At 42.4% G+C, this 25,055-nt stretch overlaps 1 protein-coding gene across 3 annotated transcripts in view; it reads right to left on the bottom strand.

Annotated features, from left to right (window-relative positions):
* Positions 1-25,055, bottom strand: part of MTMR2 (myotubularin related protein 2) — a 62,805-nt gene that overhangs the window by 12,744 nt on the left and 25,006 nt on the right. For all 3 annotated transcript variants that reach the window (XM_071432737.1, XM_071432735.1, XM_071432736.1), the window contains 5 exons: positions 12,607-12,682; positions 9,254-9,348; positions 8,959-9,069; positions 6,841-6,942; positions 6,048-6,131 (listed from right to left, as the gene is read on the bottom strand). In XM_071432737.1, coding sequence (XP_071288838.1) covers positions 6,048-6,131; positions 6,841-6,942; positions 8,959-9,069; positions 9,254-9,348; positions 12,607-12,652 — 438 coding nt within the window. In that variant the 5' untranslated portion in view covers positions 12,653-12,682. The remainder of the gene's footprint in view (positions 1-6,047; positions 6,132-6,840; positions 6,943-8,958; positions 9,070-9,253; positions 9,349-12,606; positions 12,683-25,055) is intronic.

The raw sequence follows: 25,055 nt of genomic DNA, 5'->3' as shown, positions 1-25,055 counted from the left end.
ACACAGACATCACACAGCTCAGCATGCCCTGATGGGGAAGCCACCCAACAGCTTCCCAGACAACAATCCCCAAGTAACACCTGAAGCACAATGGGGATGACCATGACAACCTGCAGACATGGCGTGGCTGAAGCTGGGAGAGAACAGCCCAACAGGGAGTGGCTGGTGCAGCTGCCTGCAAGGAGAGATTTAAACAGACCCCTACTGCAGCAGGGGTGAGCAGTGACACAAAGCATCTCTGTGGGGAAGACACATCTGCTGCAGCAAACATGGCCAGGCTCTGAAGCACCGAGTGTGTTTTAGGGGAACATCAACTCCTTACACAATACATGCCTCTGTTCTAATGAACACTACTCCATTTTAAAGCAGGGTGGTGGGACACTGATCACCACTGTCACAGCTCCCACAGGAAATCAACAGCACATCTAGCACGGGTCAGACGAGCTGTGATAATTATGGCTGACCCTCACAGACTGCGGCTGGTCGCCCATCCCAGTGGTGAGTCACGCTGTCAAAAGAGGTCATGGTTAGAAATCTGAGGGGAGGCCAGACCTTCTGTCTAGTATCAGTCACACATTCTGCTTTGTGAACCACTGCTGTCCTTTGGCCCTCCCTGGGAAGGCAATGTTACTACAAGGATCACCTCAAAAGCCTGAAGGAAAGCTATTTTTGGCCCAGTCTGAAGCTGAAGAATTATTGGCAGAACCAGACATCAAGCAGTGTGTGTGCACAGTTCAAGCTTACTGATGGGTAAAACATGTCCAGAGATCTACCTGCTGTACACAGCAAGAATGGAGTCTGCTGGGCCCACCAGCTCTGCTGCCAGCCAGGAAATAGCTAGACTCTTGCCAGTCACCAATCTGTTTACTACCTGGAAGTGGACTAATGGCTAATTAGTTCTCACTCCTGTCCTAAGAAGCACATGATCCATAAGGAATTCCTGAAAATTTAATCTCCCCCAAATCCGAATGAAAATTACCCTGTCAGCACAGTCTTGGCAAGAAAAATGGGAGCTAACAAGCCGCTACACAAAAGAAAGGCTCCTTTTCATTTTACCCAGCAGCTCTACCAATACTTATGGAGAAGACCAAGGAGTGGGCATTGGAAAGCACCCCCTTCACAGTGTGGCTTCAGAACACACTGCTTGGGTCAGAACTGAGCTCTAAAGCTCTCCAAAGCTCTAGGTCTTTCAGCCACCACACTGACAAATTTGAAGGAAATCTTTCCTCTGCAATAGCCCAGACCAGAAGAGTCCATGACGAGCTCCCAAAGAAAGAAAAGATGCTGTGTGTCAGCATTCAAATTTCTTTTGCCTCGTGGGGAATGTCTGCTCTTCCCTGGCCCAGGAGCCTTGAATCACAGCACCACCCAGAACGCTTTGGATTCGGATCGTGACTTTCTCTAAGGACTGGAAGCAAACAGAAATAAGCCAAGTGGGCTAGAAGAGAAGCTGAATTTGCATCTTCCTTGGACGTTTGCCATAATGCAGTGTAGCTTCTGCATTTATTCGTGCTCCTTCAAATTTGCCCTTTCTCCAGCTGGAATCAATAGAAAAAGCTAAACGTGATATAAGGCACACTGGTATTTCCTCATCTAAGATGCATTTCACTGCTTCCCGGTAAGTTGTAAGCACCCAAAAGCCCACTATGAAACAAAACTGTTACAGATGTAATTCAATTGGCCTCTGCAGGGTAAGGAGTGGCTCAGGGTGCTGCCTGCCTGTGCACCTGCAGGAGGAACTCAGGCAAGCCTCCCTAAAAGCAGGTTGTGATCATCCTGAAGCTGCCAGGGCACATGGCATGTCCACATTAGTGACCAGAGACTTCTGCATGGGTCTGTCTTCTTCAGGTAAATTAATGCTGCTAGCAGCCCCTGATTCTAGGGGAATTCATATGTCTAGTGGCTGCCAGAGGGCAAACTAAGGAAGGCAGCAAAGCCACACATATAGTCATAAATTAATGATCATGATCATTTTCACTGAGCCCAGGTGAACCAACACACCTCACATCTGTACTAATAAACTTATTTATCCTCCAAACAAGGTATTTTGTCCAAAATGCCACTAGTGATCCTTAACTTGCACCACAGGACCTTTGTGCATGGCTGAAGATGCTCAAACACACTCACTCAAAAGTGAGTGGTAACAGCCTGGTCTGTAGCTATGCCTGAAACTTGCCCCTGTGCACAAAGACACACAGCCTTTGTGTCCTCCCCACACACAAACTAGACTTGGTTTCCCTCTAGGTAAGACCTTCATGCCTTACTGTAATGACTTGGGTTTGGTTATCACTTGATCTACACTTGATGTTGCAGAAGATTTGTTTGCAGGGAAAAACTGTTGAAGCCACACCAGCACAGCACCGACATCACCACCTTGCAAAGCACATGGTTAAGGTTAAGCACAAGAGGATCCTCCACTGACAGGAAAAAAAAAAATTTCCTTGCTGTAGTTACACGCCGTCACACCTCTCTACAGAGAGAGAGAGAGTCCATCTCTCTGTGGATCTCAGAGATCCACGCTGAGCTTACACATGTAAGTGCACCTTGATCTGCAGCAGGCAGCTCAGGATACAGCTGCAGAGCCAAGCTGGTCCCTCTGCCATTTACTGAGCCCAGGCTGTGCCCACTCAGCCCCAGAGAGCTGTGATCTGTTCTGCAGCAGAGACATACACAGCATAAGCAGGACCTCAGTTAAACCATGGGACATTTAACATTCAATCCTCACTTTGCTCCCCTAAGTTACACCCAACAATCCTCTGGAGGATGATGTTACCAAGCTCTACCTTTCTCACTCTGCTTGTATAGTAATGCTGGGCACTTTAATCCTCAAAACAAGTCAGTTCTTCTGAGTTATTAGTTTTGACATGATTTCTCCAAAAGCAGCAACCATAGCCCTAGACTGTGGCTCCCCAGTAGATATGACCAGAGCAAAGGATATTAGACAAGAATGACTTTTGTAGGGAAACATCACACAACTTCACAACCTCATGTAATATTTTCCAAATGCTCTCCACCTTATTAAGGAAAATAAAGCTTTAAGTTACTCCAAAGGCATCTTAAGGACTTTTGGTTTCAAGTGAGTCTTATTCACTTTGCAATTCTGTTTTATATTCTGCCAGCCCATGTGTAATAAAAATCAGGGAGCAATTTCAGTTTTAAATTTCATTTGCCACATGTGATTCCATTTACCAACTAAATCTCAAACCTCTCTGAGTTCCTTTTGTTCTCTACAGGTTGTTTATTACTCCCCATAGTTTTACACAATCACAGATTTTTAATAAGTTACATATTTCCATCCTTCCCAAGAATGCTAATGGGGAAGTTAGGGGTTTACTGACTATCTTTCCTAATTGCTACAGTTGCTATCATCTCAACATATTTCTATTAATTTTAATAAAAATTGTAATAAATAAACAATAGCACCCTCAAACTTGACATGTATACCAGTGTGGACATAGAAATTACCATGGATCCTGGTCTAAAAGCCTTTTCTGGATGCCTGGTAGTTGGAGTTTACTTTTGCTCCACTCCCCTCCCCATGTGTTCCTGCTCCCACAGGGAAAAGACTGACCTGGCCTAAGATATAGCAAGTTAATGCCTGGCCATGCTGCTGGGCTGCTGATGCCCTAGGCCAGCCCTTCTCTAACAGTTTCTAAACCAATTCCAGAAGGTCCTGCTGACAGTGCATATGTCCTGCTTTTCTATTTCTGATCACAATTCATAGAGTCAGAGACAGGTAATCCCATTATCTGATTTGATGATGCCAGTTTTGTTTCACTGTTAACGAATCCCTGCTGCCATTTCAAGACATAATCCTGATTTACTGTAGTATTTGTTATTGCTTTAGCAGAACCTGGTTGGATTAAGAAAAAAGGCTACGACACTCACACAGATAAATTGAACATCCATAGTTACAAACACTGGAATTAAATAAACAGACTGAAATACCTAAAAGTTTTGGAGGGGACATAAAGCATCGTGCTGCAGGACCTAAATCAATCCGACAAAAGGGATGAAATTCTCCTCCTGGACAGATCACAACATAAACATCTACTGCAGTATGGCTTGCTTCTTCTTCAGCAGCTGGTGTTGGTCACTTTTGGAGATAAGGAACTGGAGCAGATGGATTGTGTGATCTGGAATGGTAGTGATTGTGGCCCATCATGGGTAAAACTCAGAAAGGCTGTGGCTGCAAAAAATCCTGCTTTGAATTTGCTTTTGCAGTTACCAGTGTAAGGAAATGACCATGGGCTTCGGCACATGGACATTAGCTTGGTTTCTTGACATAGAAGCAGTCAGGCAAGTTTGTCCTTCCCACTCACAAACAGCAAAGAAGCAGGCCACAGCACAAGTACACACTGCAGCAATGCCTCAGCTGTGTCATCTCTTTACAGAAAGGCCATGAAGAGCTGCAAATCACAGGCATGCAAACACATGTATTCTTTCACCATGTCACCGAATTCCTGACAAATTTAAGGTGTACCAAATCACAGTATAAAAACTAAAACGGACAGAAAAGCTTCTATCATAAAAACTGACATGCCAGGAATTAGAAAGTGAAATAATCTACATTGAAATTATCTAATTTCCTCTTCCCAGGTGTTATAAAAATGTCTTTTGTATACTTCACCTGTTTTGACTGATGCTTGGCTGAGTGAAGCTTGTGCTTTCCAGGGGAGATTACTTTGATAGCACAGGTATTCTTTTAGTTGTTACTCCAAAATTTTCAGCCCTACAAAGAAGTGTCTTGCTCAAATAGCTTGGGTTGCAAATCCTTCTCTACAAGCAGATCTTCCCATAAAATAACTACCAAGAAGGAGGTAAAGTCTAAACAAAGCAATAATCACTGCATTATCTGATCTTATGCTCTAGTTGACCTTAGAGACAAAGTGATTACAAACGATTGGAGTTTGTCTTGACCAGGATTTTAGATTGTAGCATCTCATTGCAAAATACACTCCTTTGCACTGAAGGCAGTAAGATACATCCTGCTTCCCATTAGCAGTCTAGAAGCCAGCAATCTATCTTAGGCAGCTATTTTAGGAGAGAACAAATCACCCCCAACAGTGAAGCACTCTCTCCCATCTGTTAATGACAGGCCTAGATAACCAATTTAGAAGGCATGCCCAGCTTTTAGAAGGCTAGAGCTAGAAAAATGAATCCTTAGGTTTTGGATTCTGGGAATCAGATGAACAACTAGGCTGGGACAGAGGTCTGGTATTGTTTGATTTGATGAGAAAGACCCAAATAAATCTTTAAATTGCATTGTTTAAAATTTCTTAATTTTACAATAGAAAATTGATTTTATTCTCATGGATCTGGAGGAGACTGAAGCTTATTGTGTCCAGGGCAAACGTGCCACCAAATCATGCTCCTTTTTCTACTTGAGAATTTTATGACAGGAGTGATTTCATTATAAAAATCAAAATTCTCTCATCTTTTACTCCCAGAGGACTACTCAAGTTTTCACCACAGTATTCCTAACCAACAGCCTGTCACATTAATAATCATTAATACCTTTGATCCGTCTACTCTGGACACACATAACTGTAAATAACAGTACTCTCTAGGCTGATCCCTATGCTGAAAAGGGATGCCTTGCCCATGCCTAAGATAGTAAAGGCATTCCACACTTAATTTTTTCCTCCCAAGTTGCAGTTTCAGACAGGAAAACCTGGAAAGAATTAAAACCGATACAAGCAAGCACTGAGGTGTGAAACTCAACAATGGGATGTGTGTACCTGGAACATGCACCCTCCATTCCCCACTGCCAGCAGTACCTGATCACCAAGCCAGAGCATTAGCTCTTTCTAGCTGAGCCTAAAGTCAGCTCTCTGCCACCTGATGTCCAGCAGTGGATGCCTCTATCTCTAAAGCTGTACTGCTCTCAACAAGCACTGCAGTGTGAAAAACAACATCCTAACCAAGCCTGCACAGCATTTTTCAGCAGAATTATTCTCTGCTCCATGTAATCTGTAATTTTATCACTGCACAGACCCTTGTTTCTGAAGAGTAGAGGATGAGGAAGGATGTGGCACAATACCCACCTGTCTTCTGTACTCCCAAGTTGGGTCATACACTTTCCATCCATTTTCTGGGAAAACCTCTTTGTACTCAAAGGCAAAAAGTGGCTGAAAGAAAGAAAATTTACCTTCAAGAGCCCACTCAGAGCCCATTTATATGATGTTTGATATCTCAAATAGTAATTAACGACTGACCCTTCTTTTTCCCCACCATTACTTTTCTTTCAGGGTTTTATAAAAAAAAAATTAACACTCTCACTGTAGCAGGTAATTAGTACAACAATATACCTTCCAATACGTCCCTGATCTTGCTTGGCTATTACCTAGTACTTCACAGACAAAAGAAGTTTGTTATTAAGGAGAGAAGATAAAACTACTTAGGCAAGAATGCCCTTACAGATTAACAACCAGAGCCTTTCAACCAGCATTTGAAACAATTGCAGTGTCATAACACTAGAGAACACGGGGGCTGCATTCCAGATTTGGGGCACTGCAGTCACCATTAGCTGTGAACCCCTGATGGATGTCACTGTGTTTTGAGTACTTTCCCTCTATTTGAGTACTTTCCCTCTGTTACAAGGCTTTATCAGTAAGTCGTTCCCCATGCATGAAAAAAGGCACTGTAACAGATTTTTCCTGTTTCCTATATGATCTAAACTCCTACAGAATTAAGTTTAAAACAGATTTGAAAACCAGCACTTCTCATCCCTCAAGAAAATGCACCCCACGTGAATGCTGTATTAAGTAGATGGGACAGAACAAAACAGTTTACTGCTACTCTATGTCTTTTGGAAAAAGCTGATGAGAAAACACTTACCAGATTATTTGAAACTGGAAAAGCATATTTCATTAGGTTCTCAAATATGGATCGTCTAGTTCTCCCTTCAGGCTTATGAGCAAACCGCAAGTTTCGAATATCCTAGGGGAAAAAAGAGGGAAATCAAGTTGCAAATTTCTGAGCCACTTCAAAATCCAAGGAAAGTCCAAAAGCCAGAATTCAAAACGGGGTCACATGACAATGCTCCCTCTAGCACTGATTTAATACTTTGAACAATGTTGTGTTGCAACGTTGGGTTTGGTTGAGGGAGTTGTCTACAGCCTCCAACAACAGCAGAGCAGCTGAGGGAGGGCACAGCTGTGCCTGACCACAGCATCTTGCCTTCACATGAAGCTCTCCACCTGCTGAAAGTCTTGGGAGAGCCCTGCTCAGGAAAAAGCTATGTTTGACTGGCAGGACTTTGTGAGACAGACATCCTTGGCTGTCACTGAGCTCTCACACCAAGCAGTGCCATAAGACCACTGGAGGGGATGGCCTAACAAAGCACCTCCACAGAGCTACTGCACATAGAGGCCCCAAGAAGAGCCAGCTGGGTGCAAAGCATCCAATACCATCTCCCTTTAAAGCTTCCACCTCTCAGAGCACTCAAGAGGATGTCTTGAAACCAAGAACTCCTCCACTTTGCACAGCAGCACAGTTTAGACAAAAAGGGGTCATTCAGGACCTCCTTTCCATAGTCATCTACAAAACCAAATTTGGAAAGTAAATAAAACATCTCTAAGTTTTTCCAGTCAAGCCTGCAACTAAAATGCTTGCAGTAAAGAGTCTAAAACTTATCAACAGGAAATGAGCTATCAAGTTCAAGTACATGAAGATGGTAGAGCAAGTCAGAGAACGAGATAAACAGCTGAAGACTTTGCTTCCTCACAGGGATTACATGACTGGTCTCAGACAGAGAGCTTTTCAGGATGCATAAGATGTATCTGTACCATTCTGTTATTACACTAAGCTGCTGTGCATATCCTGGTGAAGCAGGCTGAAATATATAAATAGGCTATAAAGGGCCAAAACACCCATCCTATAGTTTGTGCCTGAGTTTCCCATACATGATGATACCATTCACTCCAAACCTGACCAAGTGTGCTTATAGACAAAATGGCTGAGGACTAGGAATCCAGATCAAAACAGGGAACAAATTAGCTTGCCAGCACAAGCACCCCACCCTGTGTTAGCCAGGGTGGATTATGACTCTCATAGGACAAGGGAGCAGCTGGATTATTTGGTACAGATTGTAGTAACTGGTCTTGACTCAGCACACCCACAGCTTGACAGTCTGCTTAGCTTCCTGGTGCCTCAAAATCACAGCAGTGACCAGAGCACTTTGGGATTCCTATTCATTCCTCCATCTGCTCTTATCCAGCATCCTTTTAGCATCGAGGGGCTCTGACAAGCTCTAAACAGCCCAAGACTTACAAGGTTCTGAATCCAGCTCTTCCTATGTGCTCACTGAGGGAAGCAGAAGGGCCATGCCATCCAGAGATATGGATTTAGGAGGAGAGATGGTGGTTTTATCTACTTTGTGGGTCTATTGTAAGCAGACATGAGGAGGCAAATTGTTAATTTTTACTGCAGTTTGTATTTCCAGTTATTCCAAGGGTTCTTGAGAGGCACATGTGAAATATGTACTGCCTGGAAAGAAATGAAGAACAGCCCTGATGAGGACTGAAGGCTACTCACCAGACCCTCATGGCAAAGCACTGCAGCAGGTGGACATGAGCTAATGATTTAGGGGGGAAACGTGCCCCTTTCTTGCTTTTGAAATGCAAAAAAAAGTGAAAGGCCTACTGAAATCCACAGTAACTGGAGTCTACCTAGAATAAGTCTGGTGGGCAACCCTGAGAAATGAGGATGCAGGCCTACACTTCCATGATCAAGGAAAGCTATTGCCCAGCACAAAGCCTGGAAAAAAGGTTTGGATCTCTTCTCAAATGAGTGGAGCTGGAGAATACTGAAAACTACTTTTAAAATAATGGTTTTTGACACCTGTGAAGTCATACTGCCTGAAACATTTTGCAGAACTTCCTACAGTACCACAGAGACAACCTTTAAAAATATATGTTCCCCTTCCCCTATTGCAAAACACAGATAAAAGTTTACCTTGCACACAATCTCCAGCCCATAGGAATTTTCACCACGACTGGAAGCACCTCCAATTTTCTCCACTCTGTTGATTACACCTAAAGATGCATCTAGGACAAAAGGAGGGTCCTGTAGACAGTTGAAATTTGTGAGTTTAAAAAGGGGAGGGGGAAAAATCCCCAGCTCCTGCTCCCTTATGTCTATATTCCCAAACAAAGAGCCATATTTCACACAGAAATACTCTCAAACAATACCCAGATCTAAAGATTGAAAAGGTAGCAAAAGTAGATTATTTCAAAAGCTTAAAGCTTACCCGTTCCATGCTTTTAAAATACAGTCTATAATTGGTAACAGTAAGGGTTCCTCTGATTGCTCCAGTGAAGGGGCAGATGTAAGTAACATCCTTAGCTTAAGAAAAAAAAAAAAAAAAAAAAGAAAAGAAAAGAAAAGAAAATAAAATGTAAATTTCACAGTTAATTCATGGGAGAAAAATTATGCCAGCAACAATATATGTGGGCTGTACCTTGCAGATGATAAAATTAAAACAAGCTTAATCTGTGGTTCTAGCCTAGAGCCAACTGGCAAGTTTCAGTACTGTGGAGAAGCTAAGAGTTTGGGTAGAGACAGTACCATCACCCAGAATGCTACATTTGCACAAAACTGCTACCCCTGTCAACAGGCCAGTGTTCAGTGCAAACTGTTTGCTCTTACTGCCAGTAGCTGAGAACGTCATGCATGAAAAGAGGAGACCACTCGTGCCTGGATGCACACATTTGAAGCTGACAACAATCTGCATAGAAGCTAAGGATTGTGCCCAAGATGGTTTGTGCCACCAGGGGCAGGAGAAGGCAGTTCTCATACATGTGGTTTTTCGGATGCTTGGGTCCTTCTGTACACCTTTGCATGTGGAGTCAGCCCTGGGATGAAGGCCCTCATGCTAAAAGCCAGCAGAGCTACAGTGATTTGCAGGAGCCATGAATCTGTGTAGCAGCCAGCTGCTGGTGATCTTAGGTCTGAAGTCAGCGATCAAGTTACTCTGCACAATTCAATTATTTTTGAGCCTGAGTGACGGTGACTCAAAACAGTCCCCTTCTTAAATGGCCTCAAACATTTCTCACTTGTTCCAGCAAAGGGAAAGAGGTGCTGCTGGCTTTCCACAGCAAACACCTCTAACTACCCTTCTGTTTTATATCACTTAAAAATGCCAAGATTTAGGTTGTTGCCTCCCCACCTCTGCTGCCTATCACTTCTTCTGCCACTGAAGCAGTTGTCTGGCTGTGTTGTGGCAATGGTTTGCACTATCACCAAGAAGTAATAACACCCCTCAAAAACACAGAGCTGCCAGAACCATGAAAAAACTCCTGGATCATCTGAATAACCTCAAGCCTCCAAGCCCTAGGGGACTCATTTTGCAAGGGCTGTGTCAGGAGGACGGCTCGCCTCCCACCCAGGAGACAGCCACCATGAGCATGAGGTGTGAGGCTACCAAGGGTCAGAATGGGAACCTAAATTTCTTCTACCTTTATCCCATGAGATTTAGCCCAGAGGGGAGAGAGAAGAAGTCTGCCTTATTCCAGGGCACTGGCAGCTCATATAACTAAATCATCCTCAAGTCAGCTCTGCTTCTGCAATTGTCTTCATTGACTCTCAAGATCTGGATGTGGAGAAAGATCCTTAAAACATCAGAAGTGACTAATTTGCAGCAAAATATGTAGCACACAATATCTGGTTAAAAAGAAATAAAATATACATATCTATAATAAACATGCTAGTAATTCCATTATTTATTTATTTATATAAATTTACATGTATTTGTTCGAAGGACATTTAAACACAAAATGCTTATAGCCATTTCTAATTAAACCAAGTGTTTCATTAGTGTCTGATTATTAATCACTTCTTTTCAAAGGCTAGTTTGAGAGAGGTTTGAAAGCAGACTCAGGAAGCATAACAAGGGTGAAGGCAGCCTGCCTAGTTTTTCCACTGGAGTTCCCATTATTCAAAATGTAATTTTGAAATGCTTAAAAAAAACCCAGCAAAATCCACTAATAAGAAAAGCATGCATTTACATCTGAAAAGGAATGGAATAGGATTTCTGGGTAAAGAGGAAAGGTGCTAGAAAAATGTTTTCCAGGTAAGGAACCCCAGGCACGATCTCAAACACTGGCCTTGCCAGCGTGTAAGCCACACCACCTTTCACATTTGCATTTTATTAGCCTGGTTTCCTAAGGAAACAATTTTACTTAATTACACTGCGCATGTACAAATGTACCTACACACATGGCTTGTCTGACCTTAACCCTGCCACAGCTGTATGATTTCAGCAGTCTCTACTTGATAAACAGGGATCTCCAAGGCATTAAAGTGCTTCACTGTTTGTGAGAATGAATGCCAGGTATAATAGAGAGGTTGTAGTGGTGCTATCACCACGGGAAAGCCTAATGAGCTCAGCCTTTGGTATGTATAAGAGAATACATATGGGAGAAAGAAACTGGAAACCAGATTTACTAATTCCCCTGCTTGTGGAATTCCTGTCTTTTACAGGCCAATCTTACCCTAGATTATTGGGTTGGCTGAAAATATTTTTTCTTCCCTTCCCTGTAAAATACAAGGAGAATTACATTTGCCTTTCTTCACACTTTTAACAGGAAACAATTATTGCTGATGAATAACAAAGATTTCCTTTTTGCTGCCTTTAGCTTCTTGCTGGAACAGGCAGCTGCTGTCTGGGCTACTCCAAAAGCCATCCAGTCTTATAGATTTACGTGGCTCATCACACCATTTGCCAACAGATAAAACATTGGTATCTCTGACCTCTTAAACCATTCCCTAGGAACCTTCAAAATACTGCCTCACTGTTAGAGCTAATAGCATCTGTGGAGTGAGTTAGATATCAGTCTGCAGTGTATGGTTAGAGTACGAGTTCAAAGTCCTTAGGACTCTGAGGAAAGAGGTTGAGAAAAAGATTAATTACGGAGGCAGGTTGCTTGGAGGTTTTCTTGCTTGTTTTTATGCTGCTGTTCATGGGTGCATTTTTTTTGTGAAGTATTTTCAGCTTTCATTTTTTGATTTTTTATGTTTAGGACTGAAGTTGCACTCTTCCTTACCATTTTAAGAGGAAGGCAACATGTTAAAAAAGCAAATGCAAAATCTTTCACAGAAAATTAATCAAGAGGCTTACTCAAGCCTTCAGAATGGAGAGCATCAGCAAATCTGATGCATGTCAGAACGTCCGGATAAAAAAGAAAAAACCCATCCCCCATCACAGTAAATTCTCTGCAAAAGCAGTGTATCCTTTCCTAAAGCCCATGACAGAGATTTGACACATAATTCTGCTGTGTCAGCTTAGGAAGTTACCCTGTGGCAAGGACAAACTGAAACAGTTGATCCATGTCCTCTCAGGAGGCAGCAAATGCAGAGCTGTACAACTCACACCCCATCACTCACGGCAAGAGCATTGAATTGCTTTGTACTTGCTACTGCTAAAAGAAGAACCAGTTACCTTGGCCCATGTGCTGTGCAATTGCTCAATTAATGAAACAATCTGATCACGGCTCCCAAAACATCTGCAATGTGCTGTTGTTGGTCAGTGACCGCCAAGATATTTTGCTCTATGGATATTCTACGGTTTGTCAGCAAACAATAAGGAATTTCCTCTTCACGTACCCATGTCTTTAATGGTTTCCCCTGGCAGCAAAGGTGGTTCTTCCATTTCAGCCAATTTATTTGCCTCCCTCAGGACCTAGGCAAAAGATACAAGTACAAACAGAAATTCATTATGTTTTCATAAACCAAGAAGTTTACACTTACAGGTCAACAGTATCAAGGACAACAAATATTCAAAGATCTTGAAGTACTGCCTAGGGTCTCTTCAGAGGCCAACACCAGGCTCTGTACTTTGGCAGCACACTTCCAAGGCGTCCTTTCACGCTCCAACCTTCTCCTGCCCAGGCCACCTTCACAAGTCAAATTCCCGCACAGTTATGGACAGAGCCAAAGGAATCAGTTCCTTTCCCAGTTAAAGTGCTCACTGATAACCACAATGACATCAATATTCAGCAGAGCAATTTCTAGTTTACACCGAGGAAAACTGAAAAGGATACCTTGGTCACTCCACTGTGCTCACTGAGGGTCCCACAAGGGCAAAAGTCCTGACTTGACTCAGTTACAAAGGTACTATTTTGACAGGTATATATAGGGGGTACAGTTTTGATTTTTTTTTTTTGGCTGCCAAATGACCCCTCCTTCACCTTCCTTTGGGTTCATGTTATACCAACAGAGCATGACTTCTCAGACCTATGATTGAAGTTACACAAAGGATTTCACAAGAACAGCTGCTATCATGGGCAGATGGACATTTTAGGAAAGCATAGCTGTAACTAGGAAAGCATAACCTGAGGTCTAAATCTATAAGAACTAGAAGAGAAATGCAAATATAAGTGATCAAGATTAAGGCTGTGTGGCCACATGTAGATGGATTTAATCATGTTGTCCCTGCCTCAAACTGGACAAATGACCACAACCTCAGCAGTACAGTTTGCTCAACCTCTTAAAACAGACAGAGAGCAGGTAAGTTAGTCCAGACTCTGCTTCATGCTATAGTAACCACAAAACTTTGAGTTCAAGGTTGGTGTGTCCCACCTGCTGAAGACAGGCAGAGGGAGCTCACTGCTGCTCACAGCTGAATGTGCAGGCTTGCCCAAAATAGTTTTTTATCATAATGCAAGGAAAGGGAAAAAAATTGCTTCAAATTGGTATCAGGAAATCCCTGCAAAGAAAATTCAAAGACATAGCCTAAAGTGGCATTCTAGAACCTGACACGTCTGTGGTCAACTTTCATGTAGGATCAAGCCAGAGGGAGAGCCTCAGGGAAGAAAAATTCCCTAAACTATGCAAAAAAAAAAAATTGGAAACAAACCCAAAGAAAGCCCTTGCCACAATAAGAGCACATTCCAGCATTTTCACACAACAGATTGATGCATAGATGAAAAGATTAACAAGATCAAAGCCTTCTTGAGAACAAGAATGTACATTTTAAAAAATGCATTCAAAAGACTCTTAGAAAAAAAAATTAATAATAAAAGCAAGTACAGTCCTGGCTTCCTAACAGAAACCCCCCTCCTAACAGAAACTGCACCCACTTAGATCAGGTCTTACCAGGGAGGCTGTCAGAGCAGCTGGGCTGGGATGAGTTAGGAGAGGTCATCATTGACAGAACCCACACTGGCAGCAACTTGCCAGGAAGCTTCTCTTCCCCCACATCAGCAACATCAGTAAAAATAAGGTTTTGCTGGTATAATGAGCAGAAATCGATGTTGAAGACTTCTTGTCAGCACAGCTGTGTTGGCCAAAGATCACACACCCCATCAAAGGCCTGACTGAGGGCCTCCCTGACAAAAGCCTGTGATGTAGACCCACTCTCAACTCCTGTGCGTCCAATTCTGCGCTTGAGTAACAGCCCTGGAATTAGCAGGGTAACATCTGGATTATGATAAATGAGATGGAAGCTTCTGGCTAATTAGCCCATAAGTGGTGGTCATCTTTTTGGCCTTTTGTCCTGGAAGGACATGAGTGAAAATACACTCTGCATTCAGAACATGATCACAGCTTCTTTGAGAAGGTCCGTACCCCACACGGGCAGCAGCTGCTGCCAGGATCACTTCGGTCAACAGCTGGACTCACTGCTCTCCTGCAGATGTCAGCGGGAGCACGTCCAGAAGTAAACATTTGGGAAACTGGGTTCTATCTCAAGCCAAAACAAATATGAAGTAAGACACATAGAAAGCACTCGGTATGACAAACATCTGCTGAGATGGCAGAGGTGGGTAGTGCTTAGGTGGGTTTTAAACCCTGTCCTGCAAGTGAGGGAGAGAAGGAGGGAACAGGCTAGCAGTATGAAAGACAAGGATCTCCATGTCAACATCATTCTCTGAAGACAAGGTTGAAAGCCTTTTCAATTTAAAAAGTGTCTCTTCTAGGTCTAATAAAATCCATCTGCTCACTCACACTTCTCTGCAATGTCCCCAGGATCAGAGGAAAGGGTTAGCAATCCAAATCTGTGCTCACTTCAACCCAGGGCAGCAGATGGCTGGCTTCCTGGAAGCACAGCACCTCAAGGTTGGCCTCCTTGCCTCCCCTCTTATTATTTCAGGGGTTTTTTGCTACAGTCTTGAGGACTAAACTAATTTTCACCACCCCTCAAGTGACTTCAGCACAGTATCTATCTCAGGTAACAAAGCACTGACTCCATGGTGATTTCAAAGGTGCAAGCACATAACCCCTGGAAAACTGCCATCCTTTCCACAAGGCTGAGACAGAGATGGTCAGAAAGCCCAGGACAAACACTTCTCTCTGTTGTGCCAGTCTATGCACTGTCTGCTCAACAGTAGATTTTGAATGAGCCTCTAGTTGGGCACTTGAAACCCAACCCAGCAGAAACCAAGAAATGAATGGTAGGCATTTTCCTGAAACTCACTTCCATCAATGGCTCCTTAAAATTGATTCAGAGAAATGAATCTGTGTGGGGCTGAAAATGCAGGCAGCAGGCAGGAGAAGACATGTGCAGCATCAGCCAAGGACAGGGGCCACCAGCAGGTAAGAAAAGTGGGTGGATAAGAGAAGAGGAGTTTAGGAAACAGATCAAGGAGAAAGAATGGTATGGGACAAAGCACACGAAGCTCTGAGATGACGTCAGTGTCATAAATGGGCCCTTTGCGCCTTCTATGACTAAGGAGGTGACATGAAAAGCCCTTCCATCTTACTGCCAATCCTCCTCTCCCCCTCAAAATCCAAAAACGGTTCATTAAACTGTGAGAAAAATATTTTTTTGTACATTAGCCTATTTTCAAGACTCTAAAAATAACATTCTTGGGCCCAAATTTAGCCCTCTGCAAACCTTACAAAATTAAATTAAGAGCACCAGTAAGGCAAGGAAGCAGGGAATGGAGCCAGGGACATGACTGCGGCAGCCTGGCTGCAGGGGGGGACAGCAGCTGCTGATACATAAATGCTACTGAGGCAGGTACCACATATGCCTGCAGCTGAAATGTGCCACCTCCGTGTGCCTCAGCCTTTGAAATTGTTCAGTGGGAATAAAACCAAAGAATTCTTAGAGATCTGCAATGAAGAACACATCCAGAGCTGGGCGAATCATTACTACTTAGGAATAGGACCACAATGACTTAAGAGCTACACATGGCTCTTTCCATCACAATCATCACTAAGATGGTTCCTGTAAGAAACAGATACAATGACCAAAAACCAGTGGAATACTCTGCCTTGCCTCTAAGTCGAACCAGGTCTTCATTATCTTTTCCCCACAAAAATGTTATGCTTGGTAACTGAATCTCTGGAGAAATGAAGTCCTGTTGCACACCAGAACAGCCTTTATTTCTGTCTTCTTTTACCAAGTAACATCATGTACCCATCCCACCTGTCAGCAGCTCTCCCTCTAATTGAAACAGCTAAGAGACTGAGAATGGGAGTACCTTAGAACCTAAACACATGTCCTGGCTCAGCTCAGAGGGTGTGAGGACTTTGTGCCACCACCTACCTTTGTCCTCTGCTCAAGCAGCAACTTGGCAGAACAAACCCACACTGCTACATTCAACAACCACTTCTCTACTCCAGGATCCCACCTTGTGTAAGCTCCAGCACAGTCACCCCCAGCTGAAGGTGCAGAGCTCTCTCATGCCCTCCCAACTACTGCCCCCAACACAGGGAAACTGCAGTTTTGTTGAGGCAACCTCAAGATCTAAGCAACAAAATCATGATCTCCTTTGCTTGCATGTATGGGGTCAGGGAAAGATATTTAGGACCTGCTAAAAAGGTAAGACTGCTGTGATTTAGGGTACTGCAGTTCTGGCAAGTCTCTCCAACCACATGTTCACACTGCCTCCTAATACAGCAGCCAGCATGCTGCTACAGAAATCCCTCTCCTGGATGATGTTCCTGCACAATTTGTGCACACAGCTCATCCTGAACAGCTGCTGCCAGCAGGGGTGGTACAGAGTGGAATTGCAAGCACATTCTATGCACAGGTCTTAGAGCTCTGTGCACCACTGAACACTGTTCTAGGAAGACCTGAGAGGGTACATGGCACTCTAAATTCAGAGTTTGCTTTTTGACCATGAAGGAAACAGCCAAGGTGCTTTCCTGTTGTACTGCCTGGTGAGGTGCTTGCCTACCAGCGATGCTGCACAGCCTGGCTGACAATCCCCGTCCTGTGCTGGCTGAGGCCAAGCCAGGACTGCCTCCTCTTGCCCTCCCTGCCAGTGCTGTCACTGCTTCCTTAGAGTGTGACTGCAGGAGTGAAGGCAAGCAAAACCCAGGCAGGAGAGAGGGAGCAGCTTGAACCAACCAGAGAGAGAGTCATTTTATCCCTGGACACTGCACAAGCCTCCTGATAATGAAGATGCGTGAGGAGAGCACCTGAGGTCTCTTCTAGCCATCTACCAGTTATTCTTTTGTAACTTTCTCCTGAATGTTTGAGTTCTGAAACCCACAAAGGTCAGATTGTTTGGCTTCACACAACTTAAAGGGGAGAGAGATTTGTTTTACCAAATTGTTGTGTAACAGTTTTCACAAGTCCGCAAAGATTCTTTTATCCTGAATCACAATAAAAATGAGCAAAAGGAATCTTTTTTGGCTTAGACAATATTAAAATGTACCCTTTTTTGTAATTTTTTTCCTTTCCTCTGAGTTAATCTCTCCTTGGTAACCTCCTACACACTCCAAGTCACTTTGCACATTTTGAAGAGAGTTGTGCATAAAGCCACAGCACTGGTTCGACACGTTCAATCTGACAGCATGAACACCTTGCTTCTGTATTACTCCTTTCCCCAAAACCTCTCCCCATGTCTGCTCCATCTACTGAGAAGACAAGCTCTCCAAGCTGGGAACTGCTTTTGCTCCAGCTACACAGTCCTGTTTCCTACAGCAGGAAGGCGGTCGCTTAACTGGTCCCTTGACATAAACACATATAACCTGCCTGTACAGACAAATATTATACACACACCAAGTCCCCTTGCTTCTGCAGCCCCTGAACTCAGATTTGGCAGGTCTCTGTCTACCTTGTGAGCATGCACCTGTCAGCAGCAACAGCTGAAAGTCATGCTGCAGGGACAAGAATGCACATGTTGTACGTGTACAAAAACAGAGAGAATGAGTAGCGTTTAAAAAAATCTATCTTTTCAAATATGAAATTGAAGCTCAAAAGCCAAGTAAGAGGTTTAATCTCCTATAGGAAAATATCTCTCTGATACTTTACACTTAAAGGACTACCTGGGAATATTCTGGTTGTACTTAACATATTTAAACTTTCCTTTGCTCCCTATTTTTTTAATGTCTTTGTTGCAAGAAATGGAAAATGATTAAATGCCCTCTTTAATCACCATTTTTGCAACTTTACAGGTAATGTAGTCAGTAAGCTGCAGAAATACTATTTCACCTGAAACTGGAGATCTCTGCTGGTCCCCCGAGACACTGTGTAGCAGTCAGTGGAAAGCAGGATACCTGGGAGATGCACCTTTAGGATAAGTACCCTTCCTCCCACTGAAGGCTAAGAACTAGGGTAAAGGAATGTCAGCAGAGATATGGAAGGGCAAATCCCAACTCTGGTCCTTCCTTGTGGTCAGCGTAGCAAAACCCAATCTCCTGGACATCCCCAAACAACTGAGCAGTCATATCCTATGTTTTCAGAGAAGTACAAACGTGCTGTGTGCGAGAGGCAGCAAGGAATGAACCCAAGTCAGATACAAATACTGCATGGATTTAATTTAAAAAGGCATGACTCCAAAGCTTGTAAGACAGGTTGTCTTAGCTGAGGTATAAAAGACAGCTTTTGTGCCAGAGCTGGCTCTTGTCTACTGTCACAAAGAACCACATAAGGGAAGTCAGCCTTCCTGCAAAGACTTAGCCATAGGATTACTTTTACGTATTTGATTAACTTATGAACTTTATTTGTAAATTAATAGCAAAACATATACACTTACATAACTAATGCTTCTCTGCTTTAAATGCCTTTTGGGGGCTCTCAAACCATGTTCACCTATTCCTTCCCCTGAATTGCCCTACCACTCCATCCCTTTCCTCTTTCATGGCTGTTTCCATCAGTCAATCAATGAAGGACAGTGACACTATGGCAGGTGCATCAAGATTTATCATTATTCCAATGATGGTGTAAAAACACCTGAAACAAAACAGATAGAGAAGCTCTTTCCATTCATGCCAGAAAAAAATCCCCACAGCGGTCTAATTCTGTCCAGCTGACATTGACAGAGGATGCAGAACTGACACAGGTCTGTGCAGAAACAAGATGAATATGCTTCTGTAGGACAGTTTTTCACAGGTGGATAGGTTTCTTCTCTAAATGAAATGTTTCTTACCACAGGAAAAAGGGGAACATTTTTCCTAGCATTTCACTGCTAAGGTGCTTCTGTCCTCTCAGTGCTCAACCATCAGGACCACGGAACAGAAGCCATGCTTACTTGACTGCAAACACTGCACTACACTGAGGAGAATTTCAGCTGCCATTTATGGCTATTTCAAGTGTACTTGGAGAAGATTTGTGTGCTAAGAATCCTACTGGAAATGCAATAAAACATAAATCAAGCAAGTAAATGGACTTAGTTGATTATTTTTGAATCATTAAGAATCCACAGGAGAAAGACTATGGGAAAGAACAGAAATATCTCTGCCTGACTGAGGCACAGGGACTTTTCTGAGGATTATGACCAGATGGCTTGAAAAACTATGTTAGAGACATTCAGAGCTGCAAGATATTAATTGCAGAAAAAAGCTTTATGTTTTATTCCTTTGGGATATTAAAAGTTCATAGGGTAAAAGACAAAACACCATGGACACATGGATCATTTCAGAAGAGTACACAAAGAATCAAATATACCGCCAAAAGACCACATCAAGCCCATTCAGCTCCTAAGAGAGCACTTGGCCAAAGGCAGCCTCCTAGCTTGTTAAAAAAAACAGAACACAAGAAGTTCTTAAGTTATCAAAAATGTTCTGACAACAGATCATGTATTACACTACTCTAAAGACAGTAATAACATACAAAGTACACTGCAACTACTTTTAACTACTCCTTCCCGACACAACTAAAAAAAACACATCACAAACTGTGATCTCTGCCTACCATATATGTTTTGAGAAAGCATAAAAGTCCTTGAGAAATCACTCGCTTACTTACCACTGTCTTGAAAATCTTTAAAAAGCTGAAGGTTACTGTATTTAGAAAAAAAGAAATACAGCCCCTAAAGTAATATAAAGGGACTCTTCTGAAGGAGGAAGCAGCCACCATGCAGTGTTTCCCTGGGGTTTTCTGCTTTGTTTTGTCCACGATGTTCTTCTCCACTGAGACCCGATGTCCAGTGACAAAGAACAGCCTCTCTGGGTTCCCTGGGCTGGTGAATCTCCTGGGCCCTCGCTGCACAACTACAAGGCAAAGCTTAGAAGCTCAAAGGAACACATTGTTGAGGGCCACTCGTTCAACCACGGCTGGCTTGTCTCTTCAAGTTTGTATGGCTTGGTGCCTCAAGACAATTCTCTCATTAGGCTCTGACAGAAAGTCGTCATTGACTCAACTCAGCAACACTCCCTGGCACAGAAAGTTGCAGATATTATCTATTCAGACAAGTCCAACGTTTTTTAATACAGAACCTTCTTCACTGCCAAGGGTTCCACATACGTCTCAAACCACAACGCCTCTGTTCTCCATGGGCTGCTCAAAAACTTTGGACAGCACATTAGCTTGACTCTATCCTTTATTTTTACTGAACTTTGTTTAACAAACAACTTACATGCAAAAAGAAGATTAAAAGTTTCAAGGAAACCATTAAACTAGTTCAGTGAATTTCATATCAAGTCTTAAGTGACAGAAAAACACTCTGACCAAAACCAGAGTTATAAATTCCACCAACTAAAATAAGTCACAGAATACTGCCTGCATTACTAAGAATTTCACTTTTGAGTTTGATACAGATAATTATATATTTATAATGAGCAAACAATCATACAGAAGGGAAAAAAGATGTTTCATTCCGTGCAAAAACATCTACAGAAAATCAAATCTTGGCAGTCACTGCATGCAATCACAATTCCATGTACTCCCTTTAAATACCATGCTTGTTCATTCCTGCCTGATCTGTCCTTCAGTTTACAAAACTATAATGGGGGCAGGGGGGGAAGCCACCTCTTACCTGGTTTTACTCAACAAAAAGAAAATTCTTGCACTTTGTAGCTAGGAGAAATATGGCAGTCAATTAGGAAGAGATGAAAATATTTTTCAGAACATATGAAGGCCATTTGCTCATTCTCCTCAGCTTTCCATTCCTAATAGATGGCAATCATAAATGCTTCCAGAGATTTCTTTCACTGTGCATTACTCCACATTCAAGCCTTTAGGTACCTCTATATAGGAAAAATTAGCAATGTTTGCTGTCTTTGCTCTTTTCTAACTAGATGAGCACTTAGGGAGTATTATTTCCATGTAAAGGAGACAGAAAACTGACTGCATCTGGCTTTTTTCCCTATCTAATTTGCATGAAATCAATATTTTGCAACCCAGAGGTTGGCTACTCTGTGGGTTTGTTTCCTTGAAAGGGAGAAGTGCAGAAAAGGACTTAGGGGAGAGGTGCAAGGAGGAAAACAAGATTTTCCATTTCTTGGGATATTTTAAAATGAAAATTACTATAATTCTTATGAAATATCCAGCACTTACTATAAACTGGAGTCTTCGAAAAATGTGGCAGTGGCTAAATTCCAGTCACTAACAGGGCTGTCCTGATATGACCATGCTTATGGACAAGAGCATCATTCATTCTCCAGAGCCAGTCCTTTGTGCCTTTGTTCATCAACAGCTTAATGCTCCAAAGAAAGGAAGGCCATTTTCCCCAGGCACACAAATGCAATTCGTATGGTCAAAATCAGAATTTCAAGATAGTTAAAATATGTTTCCCTGTAAGACTTCTTTACTTCTCTTCCGCTGCTCTTTAAGTCCCTGTTTCACACCTTTGATAACATAAAGCACTGCCTGTTCTTGGATTTGGCTCTTGGATTTCGTCCCTGTGTACAAAGGGACCTATGGAAGTACAACTGGCAGGTCAGGTGAAGGCCACTTCTGCCTGCATAGCTTCTACTCCTGTACAAACACATGAAAACGTGAAGTGCACCTCCATGTGAGAACAGAACCAAGCAATGACGCAGAGAAATACACAGTCAAGTCTTCGTACAGTGACAGTAAAAAAATGAACAGTTTATTCAATTTCACTGCTGCATCACCAGCTCACATCTAGCCAAGTGTTTTGTGACCACAGGTCAATTATCTTCACCATCTGGTGGCTTGTGCAATACAGTCTGTAACTTAATAGCAGTCACAGTCCAGTGCACCGGGAAGGAAAGCTCCCAGCATGGAAGACATCTTTGCATTTGCTATGAACAACTGCTGCTTGCAGGCAGCCTCATACAAGGAGTCAAGGGCTAGTCTGAAACAGGAATATTTATCTCCATATATTATCACGGAGCTGACTGGCAGGGCTGAAGGTCTTCAAATACCATGGAGGAGCTTAGGCAGAGATTTTGTCATGATTTAGTGCTTCCAAGCTAGCATCACTCACTGACTGAAAAGTCCCTTAAAATCAAAACTGAAAAACATTGCTTAAATGAGTGCTTAGAGTTTAAAACGTTATGTCACTCTCTAAACCCAGCTCTTGTTGAACATGTGTTACACATAACCAAAGCCTGACACACTTCCTGCATTGGCAGGGAGATAGTAATGGAAAAGCTCACTGAGGCTAGTTTTAGTGATTTACAGCAAAGGATGGAGGGGGGGGGAGGGAATCACATCTTTCTTCAATATGTTTTTCTACTAACAATATACGTGTCCTACAAAAAGCTAGTCTAAGCTACTTTGCACTAAAGCTAGAGTAAAGCAAAGGTGGCAAAGTCAGTGATTGGCATTTCAATCAATCCTGCCCAATATCATCTGAAGGACAGGATTTACCTCAATTTTACAAGCCTATATCTGGAGATATTACTCTGCACTCTCTCCACAGTCAGACGAGAAATACATTAGGTCCTCAAAACAGATAAAACTGCACATTTACTTGAGGCCAGTTAAAGCTGGGATCCACAGAAATCACTTGCTGCCCCTCAAAGTATGTTCCCAACATCTGCACCAAGGACTTCTCTAGCTCAACTCCACTACATTCTCACCTAACATGGGCATATCCTTAAAGCTGAAATAGATCAGATCATAAATGATCTATGTCCTTCTACTGAGCGCAAAGGAATTGTGGTTGGCTAGCTTCAATGCAGACTTGCCCAAACAGATTTAATCCAGGAAACCTAAGGAGACAGCAACAGTATCCATTTACTGTCTTGGAAGGAAATACTCCTTCATATACCTTTTGTCATGCACCAGTTATGTATCTTACAAAACAAACCACATGGGCTTGTCTACAGTCTTTAACCATACACATAATAGAGAACAAATTAAAGTTGCAAGCCACTCTGTTTCTTCCCATTTCTAACCTTCAAGTCCTGGGAATGCTACAGCAATATTCTTGCACCTCATGCATAAACCTACTTACTGTAAATCCACCAAGTCCTTGTATGTTAAAGAAAATCTTTATGTAGGGAACAAACAGTCATGAATGGTCATATGCTTGTTTTGTCTGGATTCAAAGGAGTATCAGGAATTGTGGATCTTGTTGCCCTTAAAGGGCAGAACAGTTTCGTGGTCACAACAGCAATGCTAACAAAGATTTAAACCACTTTTTCTGAAGGCTGCACAACTATGCAGGTGACATGGATCTGTTGTAGTTTCCTTCTTTCTAGGTGCAAGAAGAAATATAAAGAAAACAACATATGAGTTTCCATCCTTTAGCTTAAGCTTTTGCTGCATGCAATCCAAAAGCAAACACAATAGGCCTTAACAAATTATCAGGCAAAGGTACTGCTCTTAAGGGAAGTGGCAGCAGGCTCTAGGGCTATATCCACTGCTTCTCAACTGCAAATGAACAGGATCCAACCCTTTTATAAGGGCCACGCCAAAGCTTTGAACATGGTAAGCTTCAGGCATTATCCTATAAAGCAACAACTACCTAAAAATGAAAATCTCTACTGATAAAAAATAGAGCATCAGCAAGAAGACTCAAGTACTATAAAATGCACAGACACGTCTCCTCATATGCATAGGAGAAAATACTGCCTACAGGACTTAGCAGCAAGAAACTCACTGTATTTTATTAACCACCAACTTCCCAGATCTATAACAGCTATTTATACACTCCAATCCCTTTGGCAAAGTTGGCTTTAAGGTGTTTTTAACATCTCAACTCAAATTACAAAATATCTATGGATTTCCAAATCCATTTTCACTTCCAACTACTTCAATTCTGTTCTTGCCTGACCTATAACTTATGTTAAAACATATGGCAGGGTATTTGCTAAAAAATCCCTCCAAGATATATATACCCTAAATCAATTCTAAACAGTTTTGGATTTAAGATCAGGAAGGGGGTGGAAGGAGAACCTAAGAGTGCTTTGTTGCTTTTCTGTTGGGGTTTTGGTTTGCTGTTTTTTTTTTTCTTTTGGTTTTTTTCCTCTATGAAACTAACTGAAGCAGCCAAAAGTTATTTAGATTTAGTTTATGAAGTGAAAATTCTGTAAACTTTCTACTGGAAAGGCAATTTAATTTCAGTTCCAGATACCGACATGCTCAATATACATTAAAAAAAAAAACCCAAAACAACAACAAACCTTCATAAAGGTTATTATTAAATACTTTGGAGAAAGATCTAGGAAAAATACTGCACATGCATTCAGTAGGAATCCCTAGTGGCTGTCTCATTGACCTCATTACACACATGCGCGTGCACACACAGAGTGTTAATTGCACTCCAAAAGAAAACTGCAGGCACAGACTGCAAGAAATTAGGTGGGTCCTTCCTCTGGTTCCCTCCTCCCAATGGACGCCTACTATTCTTCTAAAAATTCCCCACAGAAAAAGAGAGTGCTAATTGTAGCTATCACAAAGTGTTTTTCCATCGTCACAGAAATTTAATTCCTAAATTTAAGCCAATGCACACGCAGAGGCAGAG

The sequence above is a fragment of the Agelaius tricolor genome, unplaced genomic scaffold, assembly GCF_023055355.1.
Source record: "Agelaius tricolor isolate 1412-34295 unplaced genomic scaffold, bAgeTri1.0.p SCAF_9, whole genome shotgun sequence".
In the NCBI taxonomy this organism is placed as follows: domain Eukaryota; kingdom Metazoa; phylum Chordata; class Aves; order Passeriformes; family Icteridae; genus Agelaius; species Agelaius tricolor.
Note: the sequence above shows the minus strand (reverse complement) of the source record. Positions and strands in the feature narration are given on the sequence as shown.